Below are 14,228 nucleotides of genomic sequence, written 5' to 3'. Positions count from 1 at the left end.
TTAATTAGAAATGAGCTTCAAAACATTTATGCTTCCAAATTTAATGTAGGAATTTTAATCCTTTAAATTGCTCAATACATAAAACTTCACATATATATGTGTATATATATATATACTTCTTAATTTGTTTTTTTAATAGTTGTATATTCATATTTAAATTTATTCTATTTTTTTAAAAAAGCTAAATTAAGTTGCTTGTGTGACTCTCAATTAATTGTTCCTGTGAACAATGCCTTATTTTAAATGATTCTCAGACCCTATGTTATAATTATCTTTATCCATATACACTGATAATAAGCAAAGACAGCTATTTTTAGATATAATAATGTATGATAGAAGCCTTTATTTTTAACAGGACAACATGCTATCATGAAGGAAAGTGTGATTAAGGACTTGCAAAGTGTGTAGAAATATAAATGAATAATAAAGGGTGCTAAATACTTCAGAAATTGACCCTATATAGCATCCCTCATTTTGCTACTATGACTAATAATAATAATGAATATCTTTATTTACTAGCATTGAATATTGGTTCCGCTGTATGGATTTGGATGGGGATGGTGTACTCTCCATGTATGAATTGGAATATTTCTATGAGGAACAGTGTGAAAGAATGGAAGCCATGGGCATTGAACCATTGCCATTCCATGACTTGCTCTGCCAGATGCTTGACCTGGTGAAACCAGAACTTGATGGTAATACTGATTTATTGTACATCCTATCCATTTTAAAATCAATATAATTTTAACTATTATTAATAGTTGATGTTTTTATAACCTTCTAGAGTTTCAAAATGCTTTACATACATTATTGCACTTAAGCTTTACAACAGCCCCAAAAGGTAGATTATACAAATATTAGTATCATTGCTTTGCAGATGAAGAAACTGAGACTCAGGAAAGCTAAATCATGGATTCAGATCCACACAAGGATAAAGCAATGATGCAGATTCATGTCTTTTGTTTTGAACCTTTTTTTTTTTCTTCTACACCTCACTTTAAATAATGTATACATTGAGTAGCATAATCCAAAATAATCCTGAATTGTTTAACTCATAAAATTCTTCCTTAAAGTATAAATTGAGAACAGATATCTTTTCTATATTCTTTACTAAAGTTAAGGTTTCTGATACAATGTAAATATGAACTAAATCACTGAGGATAAAATGAATTTTTATAATACTAAAACATGTATATATTGTTTTTAAACTGAACAAAAAATGTTTTCACTTAATCAGCTTTTGATGAAATTACCAACTTTTTTCTATTTTATGCAGGCAAAATAACTCTCAGAGACCTGAAAAGGTGCAGAATGGCTCACATTTTTTATGACACCTTCTTTAATCTGGAGAAGTACTTGGACCATGAACAGAGGGATCCCTTTGCAGTGCAGAAGGTATCGTAATTTAATATTATTGTGTCTAGCAATAAGTGCTCTTAGATAACAGGATCACATATTTAGATCTGGAAAGGGCCTTGGAGGTCATATTATATAATGTTTCTTTGCTCCCAAAAACCTATATTCTTTTTTTTTTTAAGATTTTTTTTAAACCCTTAACTTCTGTGTATTGACTTATAGGTGGAAGAGTGGTAAGGGTAGGCAATGGGGGTCAAGTGACTTGCCCAGGGTCACACAGCTGGGAAGTGTCTGAGGCCGGATTTGAACCTAGGACCTCCTATCTCTAGGCCTGGCTCTCAATCCACTGAGCTACCCAGCTGCCCCCAACCTATATTCTTTTTAAAAATAATTTTTATTTTTGTTATCCTAAATTTAACCATATGCCCATAAGGATAAGAAAAGAGCACTATGTGTGAAACTGAAATTCTCATACATACAACTTGGGTTTTTATTTATATGTATATATAATAAACTCAATTTCAAAACTGTCCTGAGAAAGCAGTAGCATTATCAACACACAGCCTAGACTTTCAAGTAAGTGGACACAGAAGGTCCAAATAAAATCTCTCTCCTAACAGCAAGCCCATATATGTTTAAGTTAATCTCTGAATAAGTTGCTTCAAAAAAAAGGTTTAGGAAAATGCCCCGTGTAATATTTTGTTTGTTTTCCATACCTATAGGCATATTAATTAATTTTAGAGTTTACAGTCAATCTAGTGAACAACTACTATGCAGAAACTGAAGCTAGGGGAAATAACTGGTCCTTGTAACTGACAAAGGGGAAAAAAGTAGATGTTCATTCAGTATTCTTGCTCTACACCATATATCTAAAAATACCAGCTCACTATCATGAGTGTCACTGAATTCTGAGGTGCTTTTAGACAAGCCTATGCCCTTTATAGATACTATGTACCTTTGAGAATGTTAAAAAATAGCTACATGTAGATATTAATATGGGAATTAATTTTTATGCCCAGATGAGCATCCTGTATAATAAAAAAGCATTATAAAAATAAGTCAAGTTGTGAAAATAACTCAACCCTATACGCCTTACCAAAGTTTTGTCTCAGAGAGCTGCAATAAATTTCTAATAAAGTATCTTTTTATGTGACTAGACTAGGCAAATGGAACATAGTGATAATATGTACCCACTGTATCCGTAGTTTGTAGAATTTCAATTTGGAAGAGACTTCAGATTATTATCCATTGCTCATCTAAAAACTAAACATCCCTGAGAAGAGACCATCTAGTCTTTATCTGAAGAACTCTAGAAAAGAACTCACTACTCTAAGCAGCACATTTAAGTATTACATTTGTACATCATTGTGACAAGGGTTCTTAAAATATGTACCAATGGAATGCTTTATCAGTTCCTACCATCCTAGAAAAGATTTAAGTATGAACCTAAGTGTCTATCTACTGTCCCAGGAAAAGCCATTGATTAAGTACAGAGAAGCTTATCATCAGAAGACTGGCTACCAAGGAGGGGGTTTGGGGGTTTGGGGCCAATAGTAATCCATGAAATTCAAAATACAAAATAGCCTCAGTCCTTTATAACTTCTTTCTTTCACAATGGAAGGGTAATAGAAAAGGGGAAAGAGGATGCCAAGAATTAAGGTTTTTAGACTGTGTAAACATGCAACCTTTGTCCAACAATCAAAAAATTTACATACTACTGGAGGAAGAGAACCACTTCCTTAATACATATCCTTATTATAGACAAAACCTGGAGCCAAGAAGCTAAATGGAAAGATGTCTTAAGAGGTTCTCGTCAAAAATTCATATGAGTTCATCAGGGCTGGTTTTGTTCTGTACTAAAATGGTCATTTGAAACACAGGCTCATCTCACCTTATGGTACTCATAATGATTATAGGAAAACTATGAAGCAGACTACTTATGAATATAATAAAAGTCTGTGTGTGAACATTCATTGCAAATGATGAACTTGAGAAATTCTGTGAAGAATCTTCCAAATTTCATTTTCAAAGTAAATATTAAATTGACTAAAAGGGGCAGCTGGGTAGCTCAGTGGATTGAGAGCTAGGCCTAGAGACGGGAGGTCCTAGGTTCAAATCCGGCCTCAGACACTTCCCAGCTGTGTGACCCTGGGCAAGTCACTTGACCCCCATTGCCTACCCTTACCACTCTTCCACCTATAAGTTAATACACAGAAGTTAAGGGTTTAAAATAAAAAAAAATTAAATTGACTAAAAGATAAAACTATACATGATTATAGCATTGCCAGCTCGACTTATTTAAGTTTGGACATATGAATAAACAGTTCTTAGATGAATTGCAAACTATTAACAATCATTTGAAAGAAAACTCCAAATCACCAATAAAAAAATTAACCTGGAGAATTTTTTTTTCTTTTTTATTGTGAATTTAACAATCAGCACACACATTTCAGTATACAGACAAAAACAAGAGGTTTGTGTTAGACTTTTTGAATTTTCACATACAATTTTTTTTTAAGAAACATGCTGGACATTGTTTTTCTTTTAACTTAGTCTGGAATCACATTAAGTTTTTTTGGTTGTCACCTGTCATTTTTTACATTACTAAAATCCCATCACCTCTTTTTTATGTGAACTATCATCTAGACAAATTTCAACCATCCTATGTACTTTGCTGAGGAGACGGCAGTTTGAACCCAAAATGCAGGAGTTTAAATTTATTAAATATAATTTTACTAGATTTAACTTATTGTTCCAATCTGTTGAGATCTTTTAAGATCCTATTCTGTGATCCATTGCAATCCTTATCCTCACCTCCCAATTTTGTGCCATCTTAGATTTGGTAAGCATTCCAAAGAAATCTTTATTCAAATGAATAAAGCACCACTCTATTAAAGACCATATTTTAAATTTACTCCATTAACCAATCACTGTTCTTTGGGTAATCATTGACTCTTCTAGATCTACCTAACTAGATTTTTCCTCCACCCACATTCTCCATCTTAAATTTGGTGAATCTGATTCTATTGAAGCAGCTATTCCCTTCAAGGGTACAAAGTCTTCTACACCACTAAGTACCACTGACTACATAGTATTTTACCAAGATAATGAAATCAAGAGAAGTGACTAGAGAGAACTGAGCATAAAAAAAAAAGACATCCAGTCCCTCAAGATCAAAATGTACGAGAAGCATAGGGATGCTTTGTTTGAATCCAGCCAAAGCTGGATTGAAGGTGATTAAAACCTTTCGTTTAGTTACAATAATTCCTTCAGAGGAGAATTCAGTACTTTAATGGATCAGTCATCTCACTGAATTACAGGTTATCCAAACTTTCCCTCCCATCCTTTAAGATTCTTCTATATGTCCTCCCATAAATTTTCTACAGTCAAATCAACATGCTGAGAACCTGCATCTCTTGATTTTACATGGATCTACATGGTACACAGGCTATTCATAAGCTATACCCCTGGCTCATCTACACGACCAACTCCATTTACATTCACATGTCTGACATTTTCTCTACAAACCTCCTTCTGCACACTTCTTCAGTGCTAATATTTTAAAGTCTACTGTCATCTGTCAGGTACTTTCCCATTACTCTGAGTGACCTGCATCATTAGTCCTTTGGAAATTTTGGTTTTCTTGACTTCTATACATAAAGCATTACCAAAAATATACAGATATTTAAAAAGATGAGTTTTGTTTCAGGAAGAAGCCTGGAACCATTAAAAGTAAACCTCTTATTGTCTACTCTTTGACCTGCATAGCTGTAAGGATCCAGACAACCTTCTATAAATGAATATTCTGTGGATTCATTTGGTGAACTTCAGGGAAGACCACTTTAACAATAACCATCTCTATTAAAGGCTTTACTTCACCACTGTAGCCAATATTTTGACATTAAATCTTCCAAGATAAAAATAACCTTAGAGCCTTGCAAAAGTGTTGAATAACTTAGTGACTTTGAGAAAATTAACTACAAAAGTCAAGAAAGACATTGCAGTTGGTACAGAACAACACATTTCTACTATTATGGTTTGGTGAGAAGTATTTTTATCCCGTTTCCAGGCTCCATTTGTGTGATCCGTTGTCTTCATGTTTTGCTTCCTCACACCTGAGGAACGTGAGGTCAACCTGAGTAGGAGGTGAAACTGATAAGTACTTTTTCGGATATAAGAAACAAATGGTGAAGTGTAACATTTTTCAGATGGATAATTTTTTAATCTAATACATGTTATATTTCAATACATCTTAGTTTTTCATCATGAATGTTTCATCTAAAGCATATTTTGTCTCTTTTCTTTTCAATCAGGATGTTGAGAATGATAGCCCTGAACCTTCTGACTGGGACAGATATGCTGCTGAGGAGTATGAAATTCTTGTTGCAGAGGAATCTGCTAATGAGCAGTTACAAGAAAGGTAGGTAGGATTTTCCCTATATTTCAGAATTTTTTCAACTCTTTCTCAAAGTATAACCTCATGACAACTCCTGGGTAGCTAGGACGTTTATAGAGATACAGAGCATGCAAAGTGTTCAGGGAGGCTATGAAGATGGCAAAGAAGTAGTAACTAAAATCAAATTAAGAAGCATTTATTAAGCACCTCCTCTGTGAAGCCTGGCAGGGGCGTGCCTGAATTAATGGGTCCTGGGTATTACTTTTTCTACTATATTTCCTCTTAGAAACACAATCAGAACCTGAGCCCCCCCCATTACTAACATTAAAACTTCTTACACCTTTCTGTACCCCTGAGGCTCATACTGATCCTATCTCCTTACTAAATAAATTTTGGCAGAAATATTATGAGCTTAGATTCATGTAGCATCTAGAACATTCACTCTTCTCCACTCTAATTAGGTTTCATGACAGTGTCAGAACAACAATAAACTCAAATACTCTGAAATCTCTATTGTATCATTAACAAATTCCCTGTAGGTTTAGACCACTTCATAGGACTTCCCTCTAATATTCTCTCCCTCCACCGTGTCTTTGTACAGTTATTTACATGCTGCCTCCCTTCCTGGGCTCTGCCTTTCTTTGTGTCTCTAGACCTTAGTACGGTGCTGGGACATAATGAGCCTTTTATAAGTGCTTGTGGCCTTGACTTGCTCTAATACTTAATCCTTCAAGGCCTTTAGTTCACTATAAGATTTGTTTTATCTTTTCACAATTAGGACCTCACTGCTACATAGCAGCCTTTCTAGTCTTCTTGGATTGATTCTGTTCTGTTGCTCAGAGCAGCTCTTCCACTTTCCCTTCCTGAATCCCCTTCCTTGGACTCTGGCCTGGATCATCTTTTCTATATTCTTTTTTGGCAATCCTGTCACTACTCATGGGTTCATCTCCGTACAAATGAATATATAGAGGAGCCAGGTGGCACAGTGGTAGAACACCAGGCCTAGAGTCAGAAGATCTGAGTTCAAATGTGGCCTCAGACACTTTGTACCTGTGCATCTCTGGACAAGTCACTTAACCCTGTGTGCCTCGGTTTTCTCATCTGTCAAATGAGCTGGAGAAGGAAATGGCAAACCATGCTGGTATCTCTGTCAAGAAAACCCCAAATGGGGTCACTAAGAGTCAGACACGACTAAAATGACAAGCCAAGTGTTCTTTGTGTACGTGCATGCCCGTGCACCATCTCCTCCAGATGTCCTTATTTCTGTTAAGGACATTGTCGCCCATCCTTCTGGTTATCAACCTTCAAGACATCTGTTTCCTCACTCATCCTTCTCCATTCCATTGCCAAACCTCCTCAATTCTGCCTTAACATGGTCTGTCCTCTTCCCTCCACTCAGTACCTTCCTGAATTTCACCTATATTTTTGTAAAGACTCGGGTAGTTTCTTATCTTCTAATCTCTCCCTTTCCCATTCCAGCAACCAAATAGCCAGAAACTGATATTCTTAAAACACAAGTCTTACCATTTCGCTCCCCTGCTTGAGGTTCCCAAAGTTCCCTATTGACTATAAGCTAAAAGGAATGCTTCTGTTTTGCATTTAAAGCTTATCACAATCTGGCTCCTTTCTATCTTTCTTGACTTATTTCACATTATTCTTTTTTAAACTGATGCCTACATGCTTTCCACCAGACTCACCCTTTCATCTCCCACCTCCTTGTCTTTGCCTCAGGCTGTCCCCTGCCAGAAATGCACTTTTCCCTTGTTGCCACCTGTTAGGACCCTTAGCTCCCCTTTTGTCTCAGTTATGGGCTACTTCATACAGGAAACCTTTCTTGATGCCCCTATTTGTCAGTGTATTATTCCTCCATTGACAAGCATTTATTAAACAGCCACTTGTGATGTGCTAGATCGTGTGCCAAGGTTACAGCTAAAAAGAATGAAGTGTTCTCTGCTCACAATGAAGCTCCCATTCTAATGGGAGAAACAACAAATCAATAGAAAAATATGCCACCTCAATATGTGGCCCAGCATAGTAGCTACAGGGTGGTTTGGGAGAAGAGCCCAGGCAGACGGAGGATCGGGAAAAGCTCGGCGTGTCCCCTGGCATCTGAGCGCTCCTCAGGCAGAGAGAAGTGCATGGGGCGTGCCGGGCACAGGGTGGAACACGAGGAAGGCCAGTCTCGCAGGATCACAGAGGGGAGAAAGTGCTCGACAAGGCTACAACGTCAGGCATGAAAAGCTAGGCAGGAAGTTTGTTTATCCCAAGTGCAAAAAGAATGCTCGGGACATGGGTAAACAGCCGGCCGGGCACAGCCATGCCAAAGAACAGTTATTTGGGCAGCCGTGTATCATCCAGGCTAGAGTAGGAAGAGATCTGGGACCAGTTAGAAGGTTTTTGCAGTTATCTGAGCAAGATGGTGTGAGGGAGCAGAAGGAGTTGGATGCGAGCCAGAAGGCTAGAACATCTCCCAAGACTACAGACTTCGATGATGGTGATGTCTCTGAAAGGGAAGTATGGAACAAGGTCTGAGGAAAAAAATAATGAGTTCCATTTTAAACACATTGAGTTTAAGAAATCTCCAGGACATCATGTTGGAAGTGCCCCGCAGGTACTTCTGGATGGGATCACAAAGCAGTTAAACAAAGTAGGGAATGGCAGAGACAAGCAGTTTGGAGAAACATGGAAAGATTTATATGAAATAATTCAAAAATGAAATTAGCAGAATAAAAATGTACCTGTAGGTAGAGACCATTGAAAGCTGAAATCACGTTTAGGGTGGCGGGGTATGTTGGCACGGGGGAACGAGTCATCATGCCAGTTTTTTATTTATTTGTTTTTGTTTTAAGGGGAAGGAAGAATTCTGTGATGTAGAACGTGATGTAGAAGGCCAGCTTATTCAGCAGGTGGGCAGGTGATGGATGATATAATGGAGAAAGGAGTGAGGAGCTAAATTGTTGGGGCCCAGTGAGGAAAAAGAATGGGAAAAATTAAGCCTTTATTTAAGCAGCACCTACTCTAGCAGGCGTTCTGCTGCTTTATTTTGTTCCTCCCCGAAACCCTGGGAGGTAGGTGCTATATTATCCATTTTACAGATGATGAAACTGAGGTAAACAGAGGTGGTGTCAAGGTCCCAGTTGAGCTCAGTTGACTCCAGAGCTAGTACTGGGGACACGGTGGTGCCACCTCGCTGCCAGTGCAGTCAGCGTCCACAGCTTGTCCCCCAGCTACGGCAGGAGTAAGCTCTGTGGAGGCTGGGGCATTGGAGGCGGCCCATCTTCAGGCCCCTCCCACTGGGCCCCCCCTGAATCTCCCCCATCCCCCTGCCCTGTCCCCAGACACCAGAGGTTGTGCTGAGATGAGGCGAGTTACCCCCTCCAGTGTGCCCACCCTGCACTCCCCTCCTCAGTGGGGCCCCTTCCTCCATCCTCAGGAAGCCGCCCTGGGGCCATCCCTCCCAGCAGCAGTCCCTTTCAAGGCTACTTCTCAAGAAGGCACTCCAGTACCCCAGGCCTCTACTCCAGCCCTCCAGTGGGGATCTTTAGCCCATGCACCCCGCCTCTGAGGTAAACATTAATATTAGCTTGGGGAGGGGGGTCCTTCGGCCTGTGTGCAGCCTCTGAGTCCATCTATCCCCCGGCTCTGTGGGCCCCAGGGCCCCTCCCCCTGCCTTCTCTTCCTGCCATCACAAAGACAGGGCCAAGCTGAACTCCTCCTTCCTCCTCCCAGCCCAGGTGTTCTCCTCCTTCAGACTCCCCCACATATGGGCTTGCTGTCTCTTTACTCCAAACCATCTGCCATTGAGCTACGAGGATGTTCCTGAAGCCCTGGCCCTTGTCACCCCCTCCTCAGGAAACTGGAGGTCCCCATCCTCTCTGGGATCAGATGAGAACACCCTGGCGTTCAAAGGCCTCCACAACCTGTAGCCAGGCTGGCCTCCTGACTTACAGCCCTCCCCGCTCCCTTCCCTTTCTGTGTCAGGCCAGTGACCCGACCTCTCCATCTCTCTGACTACTTCCACCGGCTGCCCACTTCTGCAATGTTCTCCCCGATGACCCAAACCCCACCATGTTCCCACTGAATCCTGGGGCCCCCTCTCTGCTGACTGTTCCCCACTTTTCTGTGCCTAGCGTGCCTCTACGTAACTGTTTGCACATTGCCTCACGCTTCCATTAGACTGTGCTCCTTGAAAGCAGGAACCATATCCCGAGCATTCTGGCACATGGTAGAGGTTTAAGAAATGCTTAATGATGGAGGGCCTCAACATCAAGTGTCTGCCCCTGGACTTTACACTGATCACCCTCCATGACAGTGAAGGCCACCTTCATCTTACCAGACTCTGTCTCGCTTGGTATTAAGAATCAGAGCACCGTCAAACACAGATACTTCTTTCATTGCATCTATATCTATCAAGGAATCTTGGATGATCTTAGCATATACATGGAAGACTCCTTTTTGTAGAGAACTTTTAAGGCTCCATTTTGCACCAGCAATCAAATGCTTTCTAACAGACCAGTAAATACAATGAGATCTTTTATTCTCTCTGACCTTTTATGGAAAAAGGTCTCACAGATAGAATACCAAACATTAACATTTATAGATGATCTACAACTATACAAAATGCTTAACATTTTTGGCCTCTTTTTCCAGAATTCTGTGCTAGAGACGCATAAAGGCCACCTAAGGATCATTTTACATTCTTGTTTCATGAGTTACCCTGGCCAGAAATTTTACCTTTAAGTGATCAGATTACTGATCTCTATACTTAATGAGTCTGATCTTTAGAAACAGTCTATTGGCAGGACCATACTTGCAGGCTTTCCTTGGTAGTACCTGCCAAAGCTTAGGTTCTATTGGCCTTGCCTCCAGGAACTTGAGGTCACCTCCACACCACCCTATGAGATGGAATAGGACATTTGTAGGTGGCTTAATTTAAATATTTTTCAACTCTCTGGAACATTTTATAGTTTTCAGAGCATTTTTGTGTTCACATTCCATTTGATCTTCATCTGGAAGTTTAAAACAGATCAGCTAAAATAGATGTCACAAAGCTTAAATACAAAGCCTGTTGAAAGCCTAAAGTACTCTGTAACAGCCTTATTGACTACTTTAATCACATGAAATAGGAGTAATCACATTTTGGCTCTAATCAAACCTCACTGCTCCTGGTGGCTAAGATGGGGTGCTAGTATTCATCAAGGAAAGTTACTTGTGTCTGGATACCAGAACTGGGTCAGGAAACAGACTCATTCAGAAGAACACCCTGGGAAAGACATGTGGAGGCAAATCAAAGGAGGCAGATCTTGCTTTCTTGTTGGGCAGGATCGTGCTAGAAAAGGCTGCAGGAGGATGACCTATAGGACTCGGTCATTGGTATTGTCTAAAGACTGAGAAGAACCCAGACTATTGACTCCATGTGGATGTGAACTAACAGCCTGGGGCCGGAGATGGGTGTGAAGCCTTATAACTAGATTTGAGTACTAACACTAAGAAGTTTTCCTGACTGCTGTATGCATTTTCTCACTATAGTATTGTACATGATAGAATACTATAGGAGACCACATCTATTTTTTGCATGGACGTGAGGATTGCTTATATATTTTCCAGTGTGAGTTACCTTACTGTTGTTGGGGTTTTTTTTAACATACCATTTTATTTGTGGTTTATACATAGTCTATGAATAGAGTGTGCTAGAATGGAAGCTTTTCCGGAGAGGAGTAAAACCTTGGTTCAGTATAACTGCAAAAAGCTTGATCCTCTGGTTTCCAAACAATCAGAAAGAAATGAACATAGGAACAAAGAGAAGAATGAGAAGTGACTGCTAATGTTGAGTGAAAAGATAGAAAATTAAAGAAACCCTCCCTTTCCTAAATATTAACATTCAATTTAGATTAACTGGAATCTGCTCCCTTTCATAGATCATAAAAAGATAAAATTAAGTTCCTGTTGTGTCTGAGTTACTAAAATTCAGAATTAGGATCTATTTGGTTGTTTTGTTGGGCTATAACAGCTAATCATTGCACCTTTGCTGTGAAGCTGAAGGGAAAAACAGCTAAGGGAACAGGATCCTACTTGACACCAGCCACTTTTGATTATGCTTAGTCTCATGCTGGCAAGTTTATTCTTTGAAAGTGGGAAGATTCACATCTAATCAGATGTCAGGTCTTATCAATTCTAACTTTATTTCTCTAATAGCCATTCTCACTCACAGTTGCTCCCAAGTATATGCTTCCAAATGAGCCTCTCTACCACCAGTCCCTCCCTGGCTTTCTCCAAACCAGACTTCTAAGAGCTGCCAAAAACAAACTCCCTAAGACACAGGGTTGGTCTTAAGGTCCTTCATTCAGGTCCCCCTTACCAGCCGAGGTGTACTTGGCATTGACAGATTCCACAGTCTGACTGCAACCTACCTTTCTAGCCTGATTTCCTAATACTCCAGATTCCAACCAAATTGGACTCTGGGCCTTTCCTTAACATCTATCTACCATTTCGTGCTTTCTTCACCATCTCCTTAGCTAGAACAGACTCTAGATGTTCACCATCCCTGCTTGTTGACATCTTTTTCTTTTACAGTTGATTACTATTTAATCTCAGCCATCTTCTCTACTCCTACTAGGCCAGCTGGCTTAGGTAGCAAAAGGCCCCAATGGAAGAGACAAAACCAAACTACCAATGCGATTTGGCCACTCTCTCCCCTCAGACTTAGCCCAAGGCCATAAAGGTTAAGGGCACAGAGCTGCCCCCAAACCAGGAGACTGCGTCTAGCCTAGTGCTTAAATTAAAGCCATCTCCAAACAACTGTCATACACGGGGCTGGAAGGCCAACCTGGTCAAAACCCACAGTATTCCCTCAGACTGATACAATCCAGGACCCTGAACCCAAGAACACTGAGAATAGCAATACTTTCATTCAACCCATAGCTCTCATTCTGGGAAGCAACCCAGACAAAGATGCAGCCTGGAAAATGCTTTTGCAGGTGCTATAGTCATAGCTACTCAAGAGTCCCAAAAAAGAAAGTCCTTGCCAGTGGAGTCACACGCCAATATAAGACGGTCACTTTTATCGATAGATATGACATTCGAGGCTTTATTGACTGCTTAGCCACACCTTAAAGGTCTGACTGACTTGAAGCTGAAACCTTCCCTGTGTATTTGTATCTCCGGCAGGGGCTGCCTTACTTTCCCTTTTATAACCCCAGAATTTAGGGCAGTGTTCTGTACCTGGTAGTAAGTACTTAGTAAATTCTTCATTTATTCATTCTGATTCCCATCAGTTAGAAAATACCTCCTTCTCCTATACATTTCTCAGCCTCTCATTAGTGGTGTTCAGACCTTTCTCCCTAAATCCTTGTTGCTACTGTGGTTTTTTTCTTTTTCTTATCACTGACAATTAGCACACATTTATAATCCCTTTCATTTTAAATAAAACCAGGAGCACATTGTAGAAAAACTTCTAAACTGTAAGTCAGTCAGGTTCTGATCCCACTGCCACCTGCAAATTGTGTAACTGGGAAAGTTACAGTTGGCACTCCCTAGGTCTCTCCTTTTCATAGTAAACTTCTAAAAATAACTATACTTGTTGCTCAACCTTTTTCCTTCTCAACCCCTTGAAAGCTGACTTTTTCCCCAGTGCATAAGAGCAGCTGGGGATAAGCAACTGAGATGAAGTGATCTGCCCAGGTTCACACAGCTAGGAAGCATCTAAGGACAGATTAGAACCCAGGATTCCCCGGCTCTCAATCCACTGAGCCACCCAGCTGTCCCTCAATCCCCATTCTTCTTGGCTCCTCTCATTCTAAGCATTCTTTATACCCCCTGGGATTCCATTCTGTCTTGGTTCTCTTCCTTCCTCACACTGAGCCATTTGATGTGCTTTATCCGATTGTCATCCATGCCTTGCCCCTTTTTACATGGATGTTTGCCTGGGCTTTTCTTCTTCTTCTTTCTTTCTATTCTTTGATGGATTCTCAATTCTCATAGATTCCACTATGATCTCTATTCGCATATCCAGCCCAGAGTTCCTGCCTTTCAAAATCTTCTACTGCCTAAAGACTATGCTAAGTATTAGGGATATAAAGAGAGACCCAAAAAGCTCTCCCCTCCAGGGCTTACATCCCCATGCCATTCTCCCATCAGAAAAAACATCAACCACTAGGCATATACAAGAGGTATGGAAAGCAAATTCAAAAAAGCCAAAAACTAAAGGAGCCAGCATGGAGGCACAGACACAAGAGACCATAGTAGCTGCAAAATGAGCAAAGTATGAGATAAAGAAAGTGAACAGAGCTTTTTGTTTGATCCTGGTTAACAGGGAGTCACTGGGGTAGAGAGAATTTGGTTTGGAAAGCTGCTGAAGCAACTAAGTAAAATGGTTGGACTTGGTGTAAGGAAGAACTTGAGTTCAAAATTAGCTGTTTTTCTCCATCTAAAATGGGGATGAATTAATAGCACCAAACTCATGAAGTTATTGAGAGGA

General features: G+C 40.0%; 1 protein-coding gene across 2 annotated transcripts in view; it reads left to right on the top strand.

Annotated features, from left to right (window-relative positions):
* PPP2R3A (protein phosphatase 2 regulatory subunit B''alpha) overlaps positions 1 to 14,228 on the top strand; it is a 142,625-nt gene that overhangs the window by 120,484 nt on the left and 7,913 nt on the right. For both annotated transcript variants that reach the window (XM_044669992.1, XM_044669994.1), the window contains exons 10-12: positions 520 to 695; positions 1,277 to 1,395; positions 5,670 to 5,776. In XM_044669992.1, coding sequence (XP_044525927.1) covers positions 520 to 695; positions 1,277 to 1,395; positions 5,670 to 5,776 — 402 coding nt within the window. The remainder of the gene's footprint in view (positions 1 to 519; positions 696 to 1,276; positions 1,396 to 5,669; positions 5,777 to 14,228) is intronic.

The sequence above is a fragment of the Gracilinanus agilis genome, chromosome 3 (genome assembly GCF_016433145.1).
Source record: "Gracilinanus agilis isolate LMUSP501 chromosome 3, AgileGrace, whole genome shotgun sequence".
Classification (NCBI taxonomy): domain Eukaryota; kingdom Metazoa; phylum Chordata; class Mammalia; order Didelphimorphia; family Didelphidae; genus Gracilinanus; species Gracilinanus agilis.
This window is presented reverse-complemented; position numbering and strand designations above follow the sequence as displayed.